Here is a 20443-nt window from a genome sequence, read left to right as displayed (position 1 = left end):
AACTCGAACCCTGGATAACTCGAACTCGCGCTAACTCGAACCAATTTTCTTTTCCTCTCAGGTCATTTTCTATATAATTTTACCCTCGATAACTCGAACCAGGCGTCCGAAACATTGAATTTTGGATTTCCTATTGACGTGTTGTAGGAGTATAGTTTACTAGTGGAGGCTGATGTTGATTGTCACAGGCTAACCTGAAGCAGCTTTTCTTCTCAAACCAGTAAAACGCATGCTCTATCTAGGCTATGTTTTGTTACGATACGTTCTTATATATAATATAGAAGTGTCTTTTAATTTTCTCGTGACATTTCTACAATTAAATGTGAATAAAATGTTCACTATGCAGTGAAAACTGTTTTTTACCTCACTCTAGGCTATTTTCTTCGAACTCCCGATAACTAGAACCTTTTTTCGATTTCCCTTGAAGGTTCGAGTTATCGGGAGTCAACTGCAGGTTTGTTCTTCCACTGCATTTTTTCTTGTACCCGCGTCTATTTCTTCAGCTTGAGCACTTATAGTGTAATATACTACCCGGAACTGAAATTGTTAATCCTGACATGGTAATAAGGTATGAGGATTTGCTGTGGACTGGGACAAGCTAGCCCAAGACCAGGCGAAGCGAAAACAAAAAGACAGAGAGATCAAACACGATGGGTGGGATGGGAGGGTGGGTCTTGCCGGCCACTTCGCTTTCGCTGCCTCGAGTAGAGTGATGGGGTTTCACCTGGTAAAAATTGTACCAGGTGAAAATTCTTTAATGAAAATATCCATAGGTTTAGTAGCAGGCGTGAAGGGTTCAGTAACAAATCGGCTAAAAGAGGTAAAAAATAAAAAGTTCCCGCGGCTGCTTGTCGTCACTTGCCGCAAATAAGCAATATTTTTCCTTTTTCAAGTGAAATATGTAGGAATTCTAGTCGCTGTCTTCTACTTAGAAATTTCAGTAGTTTGAGACCGGACCTGAATTTTCCTGGTTAATTACGTGCTTCCTGAATCATCCGTGGTCCAGTTCTAATTACCGGCTATTCTCGGCGTTCAGTAGTCTATTTTCTTTTCAGACTCTTTTCAGATTTTGTCTAGTTTCATTCAGTAGTGATTTTTTTTAAAAATGTTACTAATAATAAAAATAATAATAAAAATCAGCAGCCCAAGAGCTCCTATAATAATTATGATGATAATCGTTATCATTCTGTTGTCTCATTTTTTTGTATCATCCCAAGAACCGTTCTTACACTTGTGGATAGGTTCCAAGTTGTCACTGCCAAAATATAGTCGTAGTACTTCCCAAGAATTATTTGGACACGATGCCTGCAATCCCATAAAGCTACACGGTCGAAATGGATAGAAATCATTCTTATGGTACTTTTTAAGCTTATTCTCGGAAGGATCTTCAACTACGTCAACTCTGTTGTAAAAAGCAAAAACGTCAAGAAAAAGGTTGCCTTTAATTAGTCTCGCCATGGGTTCTTGAAAAGAACATTTGTCCTCCATTTCAATGGTTTCCTGAAGAAAAGAAGGGCAAGTGCAGTTTCAGTCCGAATTAAAATTCACTTTTTAAATTTATTAATCAGTCAATCAATACAATTGGTAGTATCATAGGTCAAAGGGCAATGCTTGTAAATAGGTCTAGAATCACCATCCTTTACCATTAAAAAGTTGGCCCCCTACTCCAATGGCCATACTAAATAACGGCTTATTCGATGTTTCAGGGTAGAAAATGTGCTGGGCCGAGTTTGTTGAAGTTCGGTTAGTTACCTGGATTAACAACATACAGAGTATACGAGATGTCATGCTAACCAACCATGGATTACAGCCTGGTTGCGTAGCTGGCGGGATTAGCGGGCGAGTGCTGTAGTAGTCAGTTGGCGGTGGATTCGCGAGAAGGTTGGGAGCAAGCAAGAGAGAATGAGCTATTCTCTCTTGGAGCAAGTCACACGCACAGTTAATTTTCTAAAAGGTGATCCGAGTTCGATTCTCGGTTAAAGCATTTTTCGCTTTTTTCCCCTCTCTAATAGACGCCCCCTGTCTTATAGGCGCCTCCCATGACAATTGCTCCAAAATACTAGGAAATAGCAAAAAGGATAAAAATCATTTAAGTTGTTCAGTTGCTTGCTTTATTAACAAGGGTTTCAGCATATCATCATATATGTTCGATGTGACTAGAGGCTACTGACAGAAAATGTTACTTCTAGGAGATTTACCTCTATACGGGCTAGACTTTCCATATTTTCGCCGAAAGCATATTAGTTCTGTTGAGCTTGTTACAGTTATGAGAATAAACACATATTACGCCTCCCATTGATTAAACGTCCAATATTGAACCCCTAAACTTAATTATTATTCATTCAATTTATTTCTCCGTTTCTGATTGGCTAAAATCACACGCATAACTCATCATAACCAGCTACTGTTGACCAAATTTGCCAAATTTGGAAGAATCATGTATGCCACAATGAACCGATGACGTCAAAAGTGCAGCAAAGATGAGAGGTTAATGAATCATTAACCGAGAAAACCTGCAGACGAGGTTGAGTTGTTTTGTGGGTGAGAACAAAATGGCGGAACAATCGGCTAAACATTTTACTCGCTTCACGGCGAACTATTGTCTAAAAACATAGCAAAAATAGCAAGAAAACAACTCGAGTACGAGTATATTTTCAGACCCGAGCAGCCCTCTATCTTCTAAACATAGGCGCTGGTAAGCATGTTTTAGCTTGCTGTTAAACTAGGAATCATTTTGAATAAATAATAAAGCAATTATTGAATTTGGCTTTCGTATGATATGAAGAATTATGCAGATCTCGGAGAGTATTATCCACCGAGGCCGACGGCAGAGGTGGATAACACCCAACCTCGTTCCCAGGACCCAGACTCCTCCATCTACTTAATTCTTCATATCCTACTCAGCCTCATTCAATAATTGATAAATAAACGCCCCGGGCGTTTATTAGATCATTTATACGGTATGACTCCTTTTTTCAAAGTCACCGCTCTATCGCCTTTGTTTCATGTCACACTTATCGTGCAAAATTGTATGGGAATCCCACGCCATATTAAAATTAATCTGATTAAAACTCTAGTATGGAAGATACGATACGGATAAGAGTATTAGACGCTATAAGAGATATACCAACCTTTCCCTCGCAGTTAAACCGCCTCCTGTCATCCATCGATATATTTAAGACAAATTCTGGCTGCACTACCAGCCGGATTTTTCCATCTGAAGGATTAAAATCTCTCTTTACTGACAGCCTTTCAAGGATCGAAAAATAACCGTGTTCGACGAGAACATCGACGTCTGAATCGTAGGGAATGACATCACCATCTCGCATCGCTCCTAGGAGACTACCACACGCCAAGACATACTCTATATTGTTTTGTTTAGAAATTTGAATCCAGTGTCGTAATATCTCATAAAAATCCTTCCTGTTAGGGTTTTTAGGGCAGCCTAATTCACCATATACGGATGGGTCTAGTTTGCCATTTGCTGAATCCATCGCAACGTGCGTGTAAGTTCCCGGACGCTTAGACGACGAAGATGAATTTGTTATAGTCCCCTGGAGTTTCAAGGTCTTTTTCATGCTCCCTACCGTAGTGTTTTGATTTTTAATGCTTTCTCCTAAACGGTCGTTTTGCCAACTATTCCAACTGCTCGCGCTATCAGACGTATTCGAGTCTTTGGTCAATGTAGAGTCAGCCGTGTATAATACCAGCTTATCACAAAAAATATATATCAGTAGTGCAGTTAAAATGACTGATGAAAAAAGAAAGTATTTAAATGACCCCGGCGAAACTCTAAGGCACATTTTACGCGAACTAAGGTCAAGATAACTAAAACCATATAATTAACGTTCGTTGATGTTCAAATGCTTTTTTGCCTCGCCCTGAAACCAATGATACGTTTGTTGTTGATGCTGTGTTTCCCGGTCTTGTCAAATTCCCGCCACCTGGGATATCAAATCTTGAAGGTAAAATTATGTCCTTTAACCTGACCTGAAAGACGGAGACAGGATTTTAAAAAACATATATAGGCTAAACTCTAGAGTACAAGGTAACATAGGAGTCCTTTTTAGAACAATTATTTTAAGTGGTATTGAAAACGCCATAATTGTGGCCCATCCGTTCGCCAATCCCGACTGAAGTGACACCGTGCTGCCAGAGCCACAAAACATTTAATGGTCTCGTTCAGTAAGGCTCTAACCTCGACTGACAAGCCGAACCGCCGAGCCAGTAAAATATATGCCTTACTTGTTCTTTAAAACTCATCGTTTTCAAATTTTTTGTTTATTGTTGCCATAGTGGTCGATCTTACTTAAAACTATAGTTGACAAACGCCAATTCAATGTCGCGGCAGTGCGGTCAAAATTTCATAGCGATCAGACGAGGATAAAATCACCTTTAAGGCGATTGAAAAATGTCGGTATGGTAACCGAAAAAAGGTATCGAAAGACCTTAAACACATTATGATTCAGTGATTGCATTCCGGATATTATCGCCCCATGTAAGGGAATTCGGATTCCGGAATCTGGAAAATTTTTGCTTGTGGAGCCAGGAATTCGAAAAATTTTTCTCTGTGGAATCTGGATTATCACACTGGTCACGGACAGTCTACGGTCAAAACCACCTTCTTAAAATTTTGATCCAGGCATTTCGAAAAAAAAAATGAAGAAACTGCAACCTTTTTTAACGTCAACATGAGAGTTGGTTTTTTCTTCGGTTTACAAACCTGCTTGATGCTGAATTTGGTAAATCTGACAATTTTATATGGTAAATGGCGAATTTTAAACAAATTGGTAACGGCCGTCAAAGCCAATTTTTAGGTAGGGAAAAACCCATTTTGGACCAAATCCTCCTTTTTGAACCGGTCTTCGGCCTGTAACGCTTTTTTAACGCTTTAAAAGAGGTCAAAGTAAGGACAGTAAACCGAGAAGTAAAACAGTCTGTAAAATAATTTAAACAAATCACACTTCAGCTGGGACTACTGTAATTTCGATTTCCACTCTTAGAGCGGTTTTCATTTGAGTGTCGAAAAGTAATTGGTTTTGCACTTTCTACACGATGCGATTAGCTTAAAAGATTCGCGCCACCTTTTCATCCAATCAGAAGTAAAACCAAAGCCAATTGTGACGCGCTCGCATGCATTTTCCCGCGCTTTGCGTCAGCCACATGTAATTACTTCGAGTTTTGATTGGTTCAATGTATTGTCTGTGTCCTTTGTGATTGGCCAGAGTAATTACTTTGGTTTTGGTTTTACGACACTCAAACGAAAACCACTCTATGTATTTATCCCTGGTCTTATTCTCGGTTCTTTTCTTGGATTTATTTCCCGGGGTTTATAGGAGTGTGACGAGACCACCAGAAAAAGAAAAAAGAAAGCACATTCTAGGGTTCAATAAAATGAAAAACAATAAAAATCGAAAATCACTCAAGACTGCGGTTTTGATTTTTATTGATTTTCAATATCAATCAATTAATTGCTATTGATTTTTATTGACTATTATTGATGTTATTTATTATTGATTTTGATTTAATGGTATACTGCATCAGAGATCAAATCCTGTCACAAACAAATACAACAGGAAATCAATGTGCGTGAAACAGACCAGCTTCATAAGCTCTCAATGTGGGACAAGAGGCAAAAATAACATTCTCCTCTACACCATAATCTACCCGGTGTTTAAAAGAAAATAATATAATTATAGAACAAATGGCAGTTTAACAGGAGGTAGAAGTCGTCCTAGCCTACGTGCGTGACATATATTTGTCTCTGAGGTGGGTAGAAAACGAAGACCTAAAACCCAAGACCCAAGACCCAAAATCACTTGTAACTAGAAATGGCTATCTTGACCCGAGATGTGTAAGAAACGGCAAGATCTTCGATGTGACCAGAGTCTTCGTTTTCTACAGCCCCCACCGCCCCCCCCCCCCCCCCCCCTCAACCCCCACCACAAATGTAGAAAACTCGCGGCGCTTCAAAGCGGCTCAGCCGTTCTCGACCTGAAGTTACCTGAGATATGTAAAAACAAGTAAATTGTTATAAACGGTCTGGTTTAATAATAAAAATTGGTGGGAAGAGAGGTTCCAGAAGCTTTGTTTCTCAGAGACATACGTGAAGGCTTACGGTATTCGACGAAACGGAGCGAAAGTCTTTATCAAGGCTGTTTAGACAGAGGAGAAACCGTGCCCGTGATCGGTGAGTCAACCACAACATAGGCTATGTACTTAAAACCCAGTGAAACCAAACCTCTGGTTAAGAAAATCTGTTGTTTCTCGTCACTTACCAATTCTAAACCATGATAGAATATTTTGAGGAGAATTCGCATAAATTTTGCAAAATTAGAGGAACGCTTTTCCAAGATTCAGCAGCACCACCAGTACACTCAAGCCGGTTATCAAGCCCGGTCTAGAGTCTAGCTCAAGGCGGCTCGAGGTTGCGAAATAAAGTTTCAAAATCAAAGCACTCTCTCTATGATTTTTTGGGGAAACTAATCGAGGCTAGTATGCATGTATTCTGGAGCTGAAGAGCAGGCTTTTTAACTTTCCAGCTCCTCTTTCAGACTAGCCTGCGAGTAAGCTCTCCCATTTGGGCGAGAGAAGCGGCCGCGCGATCACGCGCGAGCGAGCGGCGAAGCCGCGAGGGGCCAAAGAAATGTAGACTACGAGTAGTCTCCTATTTTTCCTTAGAGATAATAGAGCGAGCGAAACGCGAGCGCGCGTGAAAATCACCCCACGCTTGAAAAGGCGACGCGCGGGGGAAGAGAGAAAAGGCTGATTTAGTAACAGAACGGCATCGTCAGTTGACGACGGCGCGCACAAATCAAACTAAAGGCTTGGCCAATGGCAGAGCGGCAAATTGAGGACCGGAAGTCGTGTTTAGTCTTTTCTGCGCGCTTTCCCGTCGTCAACAGACCTCGGACAGAATGCAGTATTTCACAATTTTGCAATACAAATGCACTTATTCAATATTCTGGACCATCGAAGCACGCGAAACCGTTAAAAAAATTTCCAAAATCACCTATACGGCGAGCCGGTTCTCACTTTTGACAAGCGCCAAAGTCGACTGTTTAAATCAAGATTAATAGAGTTATACGCTTCAACATAATGGCTCTATAACGATGTGTAATCTTCAAAAGCGTTTGATACGTGCGGTATTTTGACTATACCTGCAAGCGATGTTCATGAGCGACTGAAAACAAACGGCAGAGCGATTAAAATTGCAAAAGAGACTACTAACAATCAGTAAAAGAAAAATAGTTCGGTGAAACATATACAGAGACAACAATTTTCATTCGCGAAGACAAGTATTAAAGTGTCTCTGAAGATCCTTGTTTGTGTTTTAAGCCGGCTTCCCGGTGCCAGTTGCTTCTTCAAAGATGTACTCGAGGCAAGAAAATCGCTCAAAGCTTTCTTTTACAACCAGAATTATAACTAAATATTCTTTGGAACGTTTTCTTTCTATTTGAGGTGAGAAAATGTCTAAAGGCTTTTTAAAGTTCTATAAGCTTATAATCAAACCTGATACTCGGTCAGATCATTGTCTCAAATCTTACACACGCGCATAAACTAAACAGCCCCATAAACTACGCTCGACTCCATTAAATTAGTTATAAAAACAAACATCAAATACAATAATTACTTAGGCTTACCATTCGAGATGCACTGAAAACTATCAAATAAGGCCAGAATCGCTTCAGACTTTTCAACCCTCTTACGCATCAAGGAAGGTGAAAAACGAAAACGATGCCATCCGAAATCGGATTTCCGACGTTGACAAGCGACGTATTTCTCAACCAAAAACCCACTAAACAAACTATCAATGAATAACAGAAGACTCTTGATAGCAGCTGAATTTCATTTTGTACATTCAGTGGAAAAAGACAGTTAAAAACATCACAAGTTGACACAAAACTCTGTCAGCTCAGCTGTCAGAGTAAACAAGTTTCAAGATGCTGCATAAATTTTCCGCATGAACCCACCTGTCAAATTTTGACCAATCAGAGCATAAAAATTGGACGTGGCGTGACCAACGCGTGACCTTGGTGAGAAAAGTCTAAAGCAACTGGCATGTCTTCCCTGAGGTCAATCAGTTTGAAATCAAAATTTTAATTGTGCGGCACATATAAAACACAACATATTTCATATGAATTAAAAAAAATTAAACTTGAGCCTACGATCATTTGAAAACTAGTGACTTGTCAGCGGATAACTTCAAAAAGATACTCGACCTCGATGGGTCAACACCTGAGCCCGCGACACCGTCAGGTGATACTGGTCAGCGGATACCCTGTTCTGACAGCTGTCAATTGATCACAACATTGATGTGCAATATGTGTGCAATATCAGTCTTCCTGTGCTCCCAGACTAGCTAGAAAGCGTGAGATTGAACGTAACATTGGTTTTCCAGTGGTGCGGACGGACGGGCGGGCACCCATTTTTTGAGGAAAAAGCCCTGGGGACGAGGTTGAAGAGTGGGCGGTGTACTGTCAAGTGATTACCTAATTTTCTGGGACGGGTAGATTTACTTACCCATGGTGCTCCACAGGTGCGCTTCGCGCGCCAGAGCTCCGTTACTAATTTTTCTCAGGTGATTCGCGTGAAGAACTTGATAGTGTAGGCAACACACAACTTTTACTCATGCCAAAATGTTGCTTGTTCCAATGATTTTTTTTTTCTCTGACGGGTAGATGGTGCCCTGGAGGAAAACATTTTGACTGAGCAAATGTGATTTTTGCCGCTTATTTCATACTGAAAGGTCGTGACACGCATATTAATTTTCTGCGGTTATTGTTTATGGTCGGAATGATTTGCCCTCTGATGCAACAGCACTTTCTTTGATCTCTTTTCAAAAGTAAAGCTCTTCAATGCGGCTAAGTAAGGGTTTTGGGTTGTTTCATTTCTCCAGCGATTGCCTCCTGGATCTGAATAATTTTAAGCGATTTTCTTTTTGGCCGTGAATGTGACGGTTTCCTGCAATGTTTTGACACGCTGGGCCCAGCTCGTTAGCGTTTTTAGCGCGACGGATAGATAGGGATATCCAAATCTCGAAGAATGGATTGCAGCTTAAACTAAACCTACATCAACTATAGAGGATTGCGATGTGACTCAGTCATTTTTGACTGAATTTTAACTGCCGCTTGTTTTTCTTGAGATAATGTGAGTGTTTGGACTGGAGCCTTGATGAAAACTTTTGAATAAGCTTAACAGCCTGGCGCCTGTTCTGTTATTCCCACTTTGTGATCAGGCAAGACCATGGTTTCGGTTCTCCACACGAACCTCATCAGTTGCCGGGTTGGCTTTCTTCTTAGTTGCTTCTACAAGAGCAACTCTAGTTATTTGTTCTGTGCTGTTATTTGTTCTGCTCTAGTTATTTGTTCTGTAAATTGTGATTATGTCGAGTGTTGATAGCGGCTGGCGCGTTTTTGACAGATGTTGACAGATTTCTATGGAAGAGCCAATCAGAGTTTTGCGTTGTGAGAGCAACGCATAAGTTCAAAAGCTTGGGCTTTGTCTTTACCTTATTATAGGAAATTACCGCTCCATGAAATTAACGCGAATCGTTAAAATTCGCGTTGGTTTAAGTCGCGTTAATTTTGTGGAGTGTCGATATCTTCTCCTTTGATTTCGCGTAATTAATCGCGTTAATTTCCTTTATTAAGAAATTCTACCTCCTCTTTCGCGTTAATTTTCTTTATTCGAAAGTCGTTTTCCATTAAATTCGCGTTAATTAAAGTCGCGTTAATTTCCAAAACCTTAATTTCATGAAGCGTTAATTTCCTATAATAAGGTAGTCCCTCATTTTTCTCTCTTCCAGCGGCGTGTCGCCTGTTCTCGCGTGGGGCAGTGATTTTCACCCGCGCTCGCGTTTCACTCGCTCTACTATCCCTGAGGAAAAATGGGGGACTACTCGTAGTCTAAAGAAAGGAAACTCGCCCGCCCCCGCTTTCGCGTCTCCTCTCGCGTGTCTCTCGCGTGTCAACTTTTCACAATATCCCCCAAATGGAGAGCTTGCTCATAGACTGAAATCTTGACCGTGAGTCACGAGATGCTACTCAGTGTCGAAACACAGCCGTTCAGCTTCGAAGCCGGTTTTGTTTTCCCGTGATCGCTTGGTAATTCTAAATTCGATCTAAATGAAGATAGAATATACTTTCAAATGATTAGGAAAAGGGATTTTGCTGAAATTCTAGAAAGTTTTCTAACTGCCGGGCATATAGCCAGGATAATTTTATGTGATAACTTAATCTGAGTTGTAAATAGTTTTTTTGTAATAGCTTAACTACGATTTTCGGAGGTTGTGTTATTCACATTTTAATACCAAGATATTGCGATTATTGTTATAAAAGGTCTCCTAAAAATGTCGTTATAAAGTCAAAACGTCCCCTATAATTTTGTAATGATGAAAGCAAGGCTCAAACTTTCAACCGGACCCCTAAGGGTAACTAATACTTTCGGATGAGACGAGACTGAAGCCGCTAATGAGACTTTCATTTCCGTGACAACCAAAGTTCCGCTAAGACGTCCGAACAGATAAATATCAAATAAATAGTGGTTAGGGCAACTCCAAATAACCAAACAGACTTCTAAAGCAGAGAGCAAACCATTTGAGACACTAGTGGCGTATTTGCATTGGAAACATCCCTCGGTCGTTACACGTTGGGTATTGTCCACGTCTGCTCCTTGGGGCTTAGGCGCATTCACCGGGCATAGTTCCCTTATATTCCATTAAATCGACATAAAAATGAAGGGTTTATACTTCGATTTGTTGCAAAGTTGTGTGGACAGGGGTTGTAATAGGAGAAAATTGAGAAATGTGGGAGCTGTGTTGAGAAAAAGCAAATTGAAGCCGCTTCTCATGAATTTTGAGCGAAACAAAACATCATAACTACGTTGTCTTTTCCAAGGAAAACCACCCCTTAAAACGTTTGTCTCTAGCGATTGTACTAATACGAAGAATGACTAAAAAAATTGTGCAAAAAGAAAATAAAAACACGTGAGGTTTATACTTACCGTCACTCGTCATAGCAGGTCATAGCATGTATGCATGGTTTAGATAGTTCAGTGAGCGTTTCCAGTGTGTAATCATACAAAAACGATAACTTAGAGAAGATAAAAAACAAGCCACCTCTGTGAATAAAGGAATCTTAGAAGAAACGCTTGTTGAAAGAAGGCAGGACGGTCTTTAGAAAAATCAAATATCAGAAGGACAGCAAAAGAAACGGAAGCCTGGCTCAAACGGACAGAGGTCTGGATCGGGTTAACTGACAAGTGACAGATGGTCAAAAATTAACTGACAACTGACATTTACCTTGGGTTTTATTGTCAAGAACCTGCTTTTCCTTCAGTCTTTTTGTCAGACATGATCAAATGTGCCTCATGGTGCCTTTATATGGGTAATTTTCGTAACAGGACGCTTTTAAGGTGTTTCGATACAGTTTTTCAGAGGCAATACCGATATTTTTCAATCGCCTTGAAAGTGGTTTTTTCCTTGTCCGATCGCTATGAAATTTTTACCAGTAACTGGCTATGGATTGAAATTTGTGAAAATGTAGTTTTAAGTAAAATCGATATTACTATGACAACAATAAACAAAAAACTTTGAAACTGATAAAAGCCGAATTTTGTGTGATCTAGACCTGCTACTGAAAATCCAACACTAGGAACTTAAAGTTTGGTGTTTAGCAAACAATCTCCGTAAGAAGTAAAAAATTCTGTATGTTTGAATTCGACTAAAACGAAAATATATCTCAAACCTTAAATTTTCAATAGCCGTGATAGATTATTTGATGAAAACTTTATAAATGACTCAAATTATTCTTAAGTAGCATAAGAATGATGCTTAATATCATATTTTGATGCTAGGAAATTTTGGTATACTTTCGTTCATGCGATCTTGAAATCTAACCCGTTTTCTCACCACCTGTATAAGTGTAACTTCATTCAGAATTAGGACTTTTAGCGCTTTCTTGTATATCTCCAAAACGACTCGAACGAATTTTTTTAAAATCTCTTCACATAATCTTCATAATGTATATAAAAATGTCTGTAACTTTCATTAAGACTGATTCACTGCAACACCTTGAAATTTCAAGAGAAACCTATCCTACGAACCAGTCAAAAATCTGCGTTACGACATTCACTGTTTTGACGTTATGCTAAATTTTTCCAAATTAATGCGGACAATACATATATCCATGACTAGTACATTTCAGTGTGAGTATTGTCAATGTTTTACATTCAAAAGATGTGATAAATTCAAACTAAAATGTACTAGTCATGGAGGTATGTATAGTGCGCATTATTTTGGAAACATTAGCATAACGTCAAAACAGTGAATGTTGTAACGCAGATTTTTGACCGGTTCGTAGGATAAGTTTGTCCTGAAATTTCAAGGTGTTGCAGTGAATCAATCTTAATGAAAGTTTCAGACATTTTTGTATACATTATGAAGATTATGTGAAGAGATTTTAAAAAAATTCGTTCGAGTCGTTTTGGAGATATACAAGAAAGCGCTAAAAGTCCTAATTCTGAATGAAGTTACACTTATACAGGTGGTGAGAAAACGGGTTAGATTTCAAGATCGCATGAACGAAAGTGCACCAAAATTTCCTGGCATCAAAATATGACATTAAGCATCATTCTTATGCTACTTAAGAATAATTTGAGTCATTTGTAACGTTTTTATTAAATAACCTATCACGGCTATTGAAAGTTTAAGGTTTGAAATATTTTTCCGTTTTAGTCGAATTCAAACATACAGAATTTTTTACTTCTTACGGAGATTGTTTGCTAAACACCAAACTTTAAGTTCCTAGTGTTGGATTTTCAGTAGCAGGTCTAGATCACACAAAATTCGGCTTTTATCAATTTCAAAGTTTTTTGTTTATTGTTGTCATAGTAATATACATTTTCACATATTTCAATCCATAAGCAATTACTGGTGAAAATTTTATAGCGATCGGACAAGGAAAAAATCACTTTTAAGGCGATTGAAAAATATCGGTATCGCCGCTGAAAAACTGTATCGAAACACCTTAAGCGTCATATTTCGTTAATGTCATTTTCTAGTAAAAACCTTGTGTGTCATGTACCATCCGTTATAAATGACAGGTCCTATGGTTTCAAATTCAAGCTCCTCTCAGAACGCGCCAGCATGCACGATGGCTGCTAATCAGTGAGGGCGTTATAAAAGCAGTTGCCGTGATGATTAACATGCGATCTTTCTTGTTCTTTCTTACAATCTACGTCCTTGAAGGTATAAAGTTGAGTGTATACAATATGGGTCTAATATGCGCAGCAGACCTACTTCACCAGTTAGTGGCACACTTTGCCTCGCTTTCGTGTGGATCAGCAACACAGCTGGCCATTGCAACGTTGTCTCAAGCACGTGCTTTCTCTTCAGCGTCCTTTTACGAATTTCACAACCCACAAGAGCAACTTGACAGTTCGTGTTGGAAACCTTCTGTGTTTGGTGAGTATAATTTGTACCAAGGATAGGTTCGAACTACTTTCAACGCAAAATTGATCGTTTATTTTTAACAGACGGCGCGTCACAAATAATATATAAATTCGGGGTGAAATTGTATCCAAGCTTACTAACGCATTGTAATTTTTAAGCAACAACTAAGGAATTTACATATCGTGAAGCTCATCGCTAATTCAAATACCAAGTTACATATAATGTTAGAATAAAGGCAGATGTGATATACCGTATTTATTCGATAAACCGCCCTGGGCGCTTATTAAATTTTTGGACCTTGAGAGTGGGCGCTTATTTGAGGTGGGCGCTTATTCGAGGCTGGGCGCTTATTTAATTTTCACTATTTTCAGCAAGTGAAGTATGTTTATTTTGCAAAAACAATAAATGCTAATGACAAAACGCGAAGAAGTAACAAAGAAAGGTTTCTGTATAATACTCTGAAGAAAACTCCTTCCTCCGGGAAGTCTCTTATTAGAATTTATTCACTCAAGTGGGTGGGGTGGGGATGAGCACTTATTTGAGTTTGATTGGGAGGAGGAGGGGGTGGGCGTTTATTCGAGGCTGGGCGCTTATTAACTTTTTCTGCCTTTAGGATGGGCGCTTATTCGAGGTGGGCGCTAATTCGAGGTTGGGCGCTTATTCGAATAAATACGGCAGAAACCTTTTGTGGTCTGTAAAATTTAGTGCCTCTCGTGCCAGGAGTAATCAGCTCCTGCTCGTGCGAAATCTATCTTTCTAGTCTCGCTTGCTCAAACCCTCGCTAACTCGAACATCCCGCTTACTCTAGTGGATTTCCCTATTCTTCATACAGTTACTGTAATTTTACCCTTGCTAACTCGAAGTAATTTTTGTTGCCGTTCAGATCATTTCTGTATAATTTTATCCTCGATAACTCGAACCATGTTTTAAGCGCGTAAAGTCGGAAAAAAATGTACTGAAGTCCGAAACTTAATTTATTTCAAAACAACAGTCGTTGTGTCAAGCCAACATGCATCCAATGGCGTATTGTAGTTTGAAACCCCGCTTCAGCCAAGACCCAAGGAATTTACATAACATAAATCATTAATGTACAAAACATGACGTTCGCAGCAAGGGGAAGTTGACAACATAAAATGTATTAATAGTGAGTTGTTTTCTTTTTCACTGCCAAAAGACTATTTTCCACAATGTCGGTTTCTAATTTTACATCAACCATCATAGGTTCCTGCCATTTGCTGTTTGTAAAGAAATACACACAACTTGCACGTATTTATAACAAGCAAAGTCAGTCACCGTAAAAATACACTCTCTTTTTACGTACTTCTCTTTTTTTCTTACCAGGCAGATTTACCATCGCAGACTTCTGATCCGCAACAAAAACGAAAAAAAAAAAATAACTAGGACCGGAAAATAAATGTTTGTGGTTTTTTTATTCATCGTACGATCTGCTGAATTTTTCTTTTTTTACCTGGCAGTCTGAACTGCGAGGCCAGCATTGTGCGCGCCCGATTGTTTTGAACACCCCTTGAAATTCCTAATTAAATCAAGCTGCCAAAAAAATGTATAAATATGTCTTAATATTTGCCAAATTTTCCTATCCTCAAACAAGTCTTCCAACCCCCCCTCCCCCCCAAACAAATTCCTCTTTTGTCTCCGTAACTTTAACTCCGTAGTACCTCCCCCCCTCTCCTCCTTCCACTACCCCCATGGTCCGGGCTTTGGTTCAAACAGTACTCTTCTCAGTACTGTAAACGCTGTTGTTTTTGGTTGTTGGTTTTAGTTCGACACTTCTTCCCCTTGCTAAGTTTTTCGCTTGTCCTCCTTATTTTGGAGACTAGTGAGGATTTATTGACCTCTGAGTGGCCTATTTAACTTGAGAGTGTTTGAGTTCGGAAGGGACGTCAGTAACAACAACAACTTAAGCTTTATTTGCATGACTATATGAAGTTACGGTTACATTATTGCAAAAGCTTTAAGATTAGTTATACTAACAATTAATAGGGATAATAGCCCAATTAAAAAAAACAATGATTACAATGCAGTGATTACAATGGTCAATCAAGAGTCATTAGTATGATTTGATGACAGTTTATTACGTAAATCATTACTAAAAAAATTTTAACAAATTTTAATTTAGTTTCGTAGTAGTAGTAATAGTAGTAGCCGTCGTTATTCAAAGCTTTACCGTTAAGCCACCTTTATCAACCCAAGTACCATTTTTGCACTTGTAGATAGGCTCCAAGTTGTCACTGTCAAAATATATTCGTAGTACTTCCCAAGAGTTATTTGGACACGATGCCTGCAATCCCATAAAGCTACACGGTCGAAATGGATAGAAATCTTTCTTATGGTACTGCTTAAGCCTATCCTCGCAGGGATCGTCAACTACATCTACTCTGTTGTAAAAATGGTAAAAGTCAATGTGATGATTGCCTTTAATTAGTCTTGCCATGGGTTCTTGAAAAGAGCATTGGTCTTTCATTGTAGGAGTTTCCTGTGGACAAGAAGCGCAAATGCAGTTTAGGTATAAATAACAGTTGTAGTTTAAATTAATTAATCAGCACTTAAGTAACAAATTTGTAAGTGGGACGGGTGGAGGAGGAGGAGGAGGGTGGCGAAGGCAATATAAGGGGTAATACCATAGGCCGAAGGGCCAAGATGTACATAGGTCTAGAGCTAGACACTATGCTCTCACGGTAAATAGCGCATGGGGGCCATACTTCAACGGTCATCAAGCTAAACAACGGCTTATTCAATGTTGCAAGCTCAGAGCCACCTTAACTGACATAAGAAATTAACTGCAAAATATACAATAAAATTGATAACATTTTTTTCTCACAGGTACAAAATGGCTTAGAGAAAGATGGTTATTTAAGGTCTCTATGGTTGGTTATTTCGCGATTATCTCAAGTGCCAAGTTACATAAAGGTAAGGAAATTGGGTTAGAGCTCAAGAGAGGGGGATCGCGTTCTGACTAGTTATTAAAACGTAGATTACTTAGTGTCGGTAATAATGACATGCACCTTTCAAGAATATTAATAAGTGATGTGTATGTTACAGGTTAAAGTTGATTTCAGGTTAAATTTTTTTAACGGCTAGGTTGATTCTCAATTTCCTCTGTCTCCTAGCTCTAATTCGTGAATAATTAGGGCTAGGAGACAAAGGAAATTGAGAATCAACCTAGCCGTTAAAAAAATTTAACCTGAAATCAAATTTGACCTGTAACATGTACACATTGAACAAACCAACAAATAACCCAATGCGATGAAACTGAAATAGAAATTAAATGCGGAGTAAATGATGTAATGCTGGGAAAAAAAATCCAAATCTGCAGCAAGAACCGAACTCTATGATAACGACAATAATAATAATGGAAAACTATATTTGTGTTTTTGAATCTACAATTATAAATTTCGCTACGTATGGGCAATTTACAATTGGCTGATTGAGATTGAATTATTCCAAAAAACAACAAAAACAACAACAGAAAAAAAAACAAATAATAATAATAATAATGATGATGATGATGATGATGATTATGGTGTTGGTGGTGGTGTTGGTGATGGTGGTGATAGCCTGGGAGGCCAGGCTTTGCAATGGGGCAAAAAGGCAAAAATCGGGTAAAATAGGATCGCTTTCCTCGCCGATTTTTTTTCTCCTTTTTGCCCCAATGCAGAGCCTGATTCCTGGCTATGGTGGTGGTGGTGGTGGTGATCCCTCAGTTGTCAGTATCTAGTTGCTTTTCTCCTGTCAAACAATTTATATTTTGCTCTATCTCCTTAGTAGTAATACAGCAGCTTGAAATGCTTCCTTGCGGATTCGGCTGCTGTACACGAGCTCTCTTTGCGACCAGTCTCGTAAGCAACCAGCTTCAGTTACCCAAGTTAAGACCAGCATTGTGAAAGCCAGTATGAAAGATGATAAGAAGTGGACTGTGGCTTTCGTTAAAGCGGCCGCTCCAGTAACCAGTCGCGACCACTTCGGTGCCAGTCGTACTCGAATTTGTACTTCTAATACGGTTCGAACATTTTATAACTCGTTTTCTTTGAGTGCGTGTTTATTAGGTACATCCGGAAACTGCACGACAAAACAAAATAGTTACTCTAACGTCGACTTTGTTTTATTTCACACTTATTTTGGAAGTTGTATGCGAATCCCAAGCCAAATGAAACTAAAATAAATAAAACTGAATATAAAATAAATGAAACTAAATAAATCCGATTAAAACTCTAATAGCTGAATAAAAAAGTTAAGTACGAAATAGATACGAACCTCTCCCTGGCAGGTAAAACGCTTCCTCACTTCCACTGGTATGTTTAAGGTAAATTCTGGCTGAACAACCAGCCGAATCTTTTGATCTGAAGTACTAAAGTCTCTCTTTGAAGACAGCCTTTTAAAGATCGAGAAATAATTTTGATCGACGAGAATATCGATGTCTGAATCATAAGGAATGACATCACCATCACGCATCGCTCCTAGGAGACTACCACACGCCAAGACATACTCTATATTGTTTTGTTTAGAAATTTGGATCCAGTGTCGAAGAAGCTTATTTAACGCCTTCCTCCACGGATTATCAGGGCAGCCTACTTCACCATAAACTGATGAGTTTAGTTTGCCCTTGGCTGAATTCACGTCCGTGAAAGTTCGCGTACGCTTTTTCGACGAAGTTGGACTTGTTATAGCCCTATAGGGTTTCAAAGTCAGTTTCAAGCTCCCTTCGGCGGTATTTTCAGGTGTATTTTGATTTTTAATGCCTCCATTGCGAAACCTCCAGTATTCATCCCGAGAAGAGTGCCTGTTGACTAAGCCTATGGCAGAGCTATTTGTCCTGTGCTTCCGTTTAGCTGCAGTTTTGGTCATAACGTTCTCATAAAGAGCAGATAGTGTTCTCGTGTTGTCTCCTAAACGGTCGTTTTGCCAACTCTGCCAGCTGCTCACTTTGAACGTATTTGAGTCCTTGGCGAACTTGGAGTCAGCCGTGTATACTACGTCCCGGCTTATTCCAAAGCTGTATATCAATAGTGCAGTAAAAATGACTGATGAAAAAATGAAATACTTGAACGACCTCGGCGAAACTCTAAGGCACATTTTACATGCGTTAAAGACGATATGACTAAGCCCATGTCATTGTTATGACGTTCGTCAAGGTTTTAGTGAGATCAAATGTTTTCTTCCATCGCCAAAGCAATACATTTGTTTTGTTGCCCTCCTTCTCAAATTCCCGCCACCAGTCGTAAGAAATCGTGAATTAAAAACGTTCCTGTACTGAAACTTGACCTGTAAGACGGATAAAAAATTTAATAATTTAGGGAGTGAAAAAAATAAAACTACATCAACAGAATACAAACTAATACTGGATACCCTTTTTAGAATGAATTATTTTATGTGCATGGCAATTTCTTTTTATGGATCGGTCGTTCGTCAGCTGTTCAAAAGACTGAATGGGCTCTGAGCCGTCGAGTCTCGGAGCTACTGAACATATACCTTAAGTAGCTTGTTTTGCAAGACTCTACTCTCGGCTGGCGGAGAGGCCACCGATCGAGTCACCGAGCCAGTAAATTTTTTCTAACTTGTTCTCTAAAACCTATAGTTATATATAAACCTAAATACCTTTTCAGCACTTAAAAATAAACATCATCCTTCTTGTTCTCTAAACACTGACGTCTCATTATAATTCGCATTCAGTCATTGGACGTCAGCTGTACTTATTCATCTGTCAAATACAAATAATACTATCAATTTCTGTTTTTTTCTCCTTTCATTTGTAAAACGGAAAAGCAAAGTCATGGTTCAGTGGTCAGATCTCTTGAATTGTCCTGAATCGGTAAAAATAGACGAAAGTGAAGAAAGTTGGTTAAACCTAGGGATAAAGTCAAACGGGTTATTCGTTCAAATGAGAACCCTCCCTTTTCCACATTATTACGAATTACTATTGGTACTTAGGCAATACGGTATTTCGCAGGGGTTTTATTTCAGGGGCACCCAGCGACGGCACATTTTACACGCGTTAAAGCTCGTTAAAGACGAGATGACTAAGCCCATGTCGTTATACACGTTCGTCAAGGTTGCAGGAAGATCAAATGTTTTCTTCCATCGCCAAACCAACATATTTTCCTTTTTTCCCTCTTCTCAAATTCGCGCCAACAGCCGTACAAAATCTTGAATTAAAAACGTTCCTGTACTAAAACTTGACCTGTAAGACGGATGAAAAAATTTAATAATATATGGAGTGAAAAAACAACGACAGCAGCATAATACGGGCTAATACTGGATACCCTTTTAGAATAAATCATTTCAAGTGGCAATTTCTTTTTATGGATAGGTCGTTCGTCAGCTATTCAAAAGACTTAAGAGGCACTGTACCCCCGAGCCTCCGAGGTACTGAACATATACCTTAAGTAGTTTATTTAATTTTGCAAGACTCTACTCTCGACTGGCGGACAGGCCACCGATCGAGTCACCGAGCCGGCAAAATTTTTCTAACTTGTTCTTTAAACCTATGGTTTTATATAAACCTATATTCCTTTTCAACACTTAAAAATAAACATATCATCCTTCTTGTTCTCTAAACATGACTGACTCATTATAATTCGCATTCAGTCATTAGACGTCAGCTGTAATTATTCATCTGTCAAAAAGAAATAATATTATCCATCTCTGGCTTTTCCTCCTTTCATTTGTAAAACGTGTTATGAAGTAGTTTTGTGGTTGTTTTTTTGACATCATTATCATAAGGATTCTTGATGACGTCAAGTTTGTTCATTCCTGAGCGTTCGCTCGTGCTTAGGGTCTCGTTATATTTGGGTTTGAAGATCAACGTTAAGCGATATATGTGTTAACAGGTTTTTGAGCGCTATTACCTTTTTAATAGGTTTGTCGACATAGGTGTCATTAAGCTAGGGGTTTAATTAAGTTTGATTGTCAGTCTTCAAAGTGGGTGAGTTTTGGGACCATCGCTGACCTTGATTGTTACCTACATCAGAGTTC

The 20443-nt window shown here is 39.1% G+C and overlaps 2 protein-coding genes across 2 annotated transcripts; both read right to left on the bottom strand.

Annotated features, from left to right (window-relative positions):
- Positions 1 to 1063: 1063 nt before the first annotated feature.
- LOC140941894 (ribitol 5-phosphate transferase FKRP-like) lies at positions 1064 to 3494 on the bottom strand. Its single transcript, XM_073390898.1, has 2 exons — positions 3132 to 3494; positions 1064 to 1500 (listed from the first exon to the last, which is right to left on the bottom strand). Exons 1-2 carry the CDS (start codon positions 3492 to 3494, stop codon positions 1195 to 1197), a joined length of 669 nt encoding a protein of 222 aa, XP_073246999.1. The 3' UTR covers positions 1064 to 1194.
- Positions 3495 to 15358: 11864 nt separating this feature from the next.
- On the bottom strand, positions 15359 to 19199 carry LOC140940929 (uncharacterized). The gene is made up of 3 exons (XM_073389889.1): positions 19067 to 19199; positions 17726 to 18733; positions 15359 to 15947 (listed from the first exon to the last, which is right to left on the bottom strand). The coding sequence occupies exons 2-3, from the start codon at positions 18542 to 18544 to the stop codon at positions 15627 to 15629; spliced, it is 1140 nt and encodes a 379-aa protein (XP_073245990.1). The 5' UTR covers positions 18545 to 18733; positions 19067 to 19199; the 3' UTR covers positions 15359 to 15626.
- Between the last annotated feature and the right edge of the window lie 1244 nt (positions 19200 to 20443).

The sequence above is a fragment of the Porites lutea genome, chromosome 6 (assembly GCF_958299795.1).
Source record: "Porites lutea chromosome 6, jaPorLute2.1, whole genome shotgun sequence".
In the NCBI taxonomy this organism is placed as follows: Eukaryota; Metazoa; Cnidaria; class Anthozoa; order Scleractinia; family Poritidae; genus Porites; species Porites lutea.
This window is presented reverse-complemented; position numbering and strand designations above follow the sequence as displayed.

Coding starts and splice junctions, on each gene's coding strand:
- LOC140941894 (XM_073390898.1), bottom strand. CDS start 3,494: ATGGATTCAGCAAATGGCAAACTAGACCCATCCGTATATGGTGAATTA. Junction 1,501..3,131: donor GGTTTAACTGCGAGGGAAAG/GTTGGTATATCT, acceptor TCTTTTCTTCAG/GAAACCATTGAAATGGAGGA.
- LOC140940929 (XM_073389889.1), bottom strand. CDS start 18,544: ATGTGCCTTAGAGTTTCGCCGAGGTCGTTCAAGTATTTCATTTTTTCA. Junction 15,948..17,725: donor GTTTTACCTGCCAGGGAGAG/GTTCGTATCTAT, acceptor TCTTGTCCACAG/GAAACTCCTACAATGAAAGA.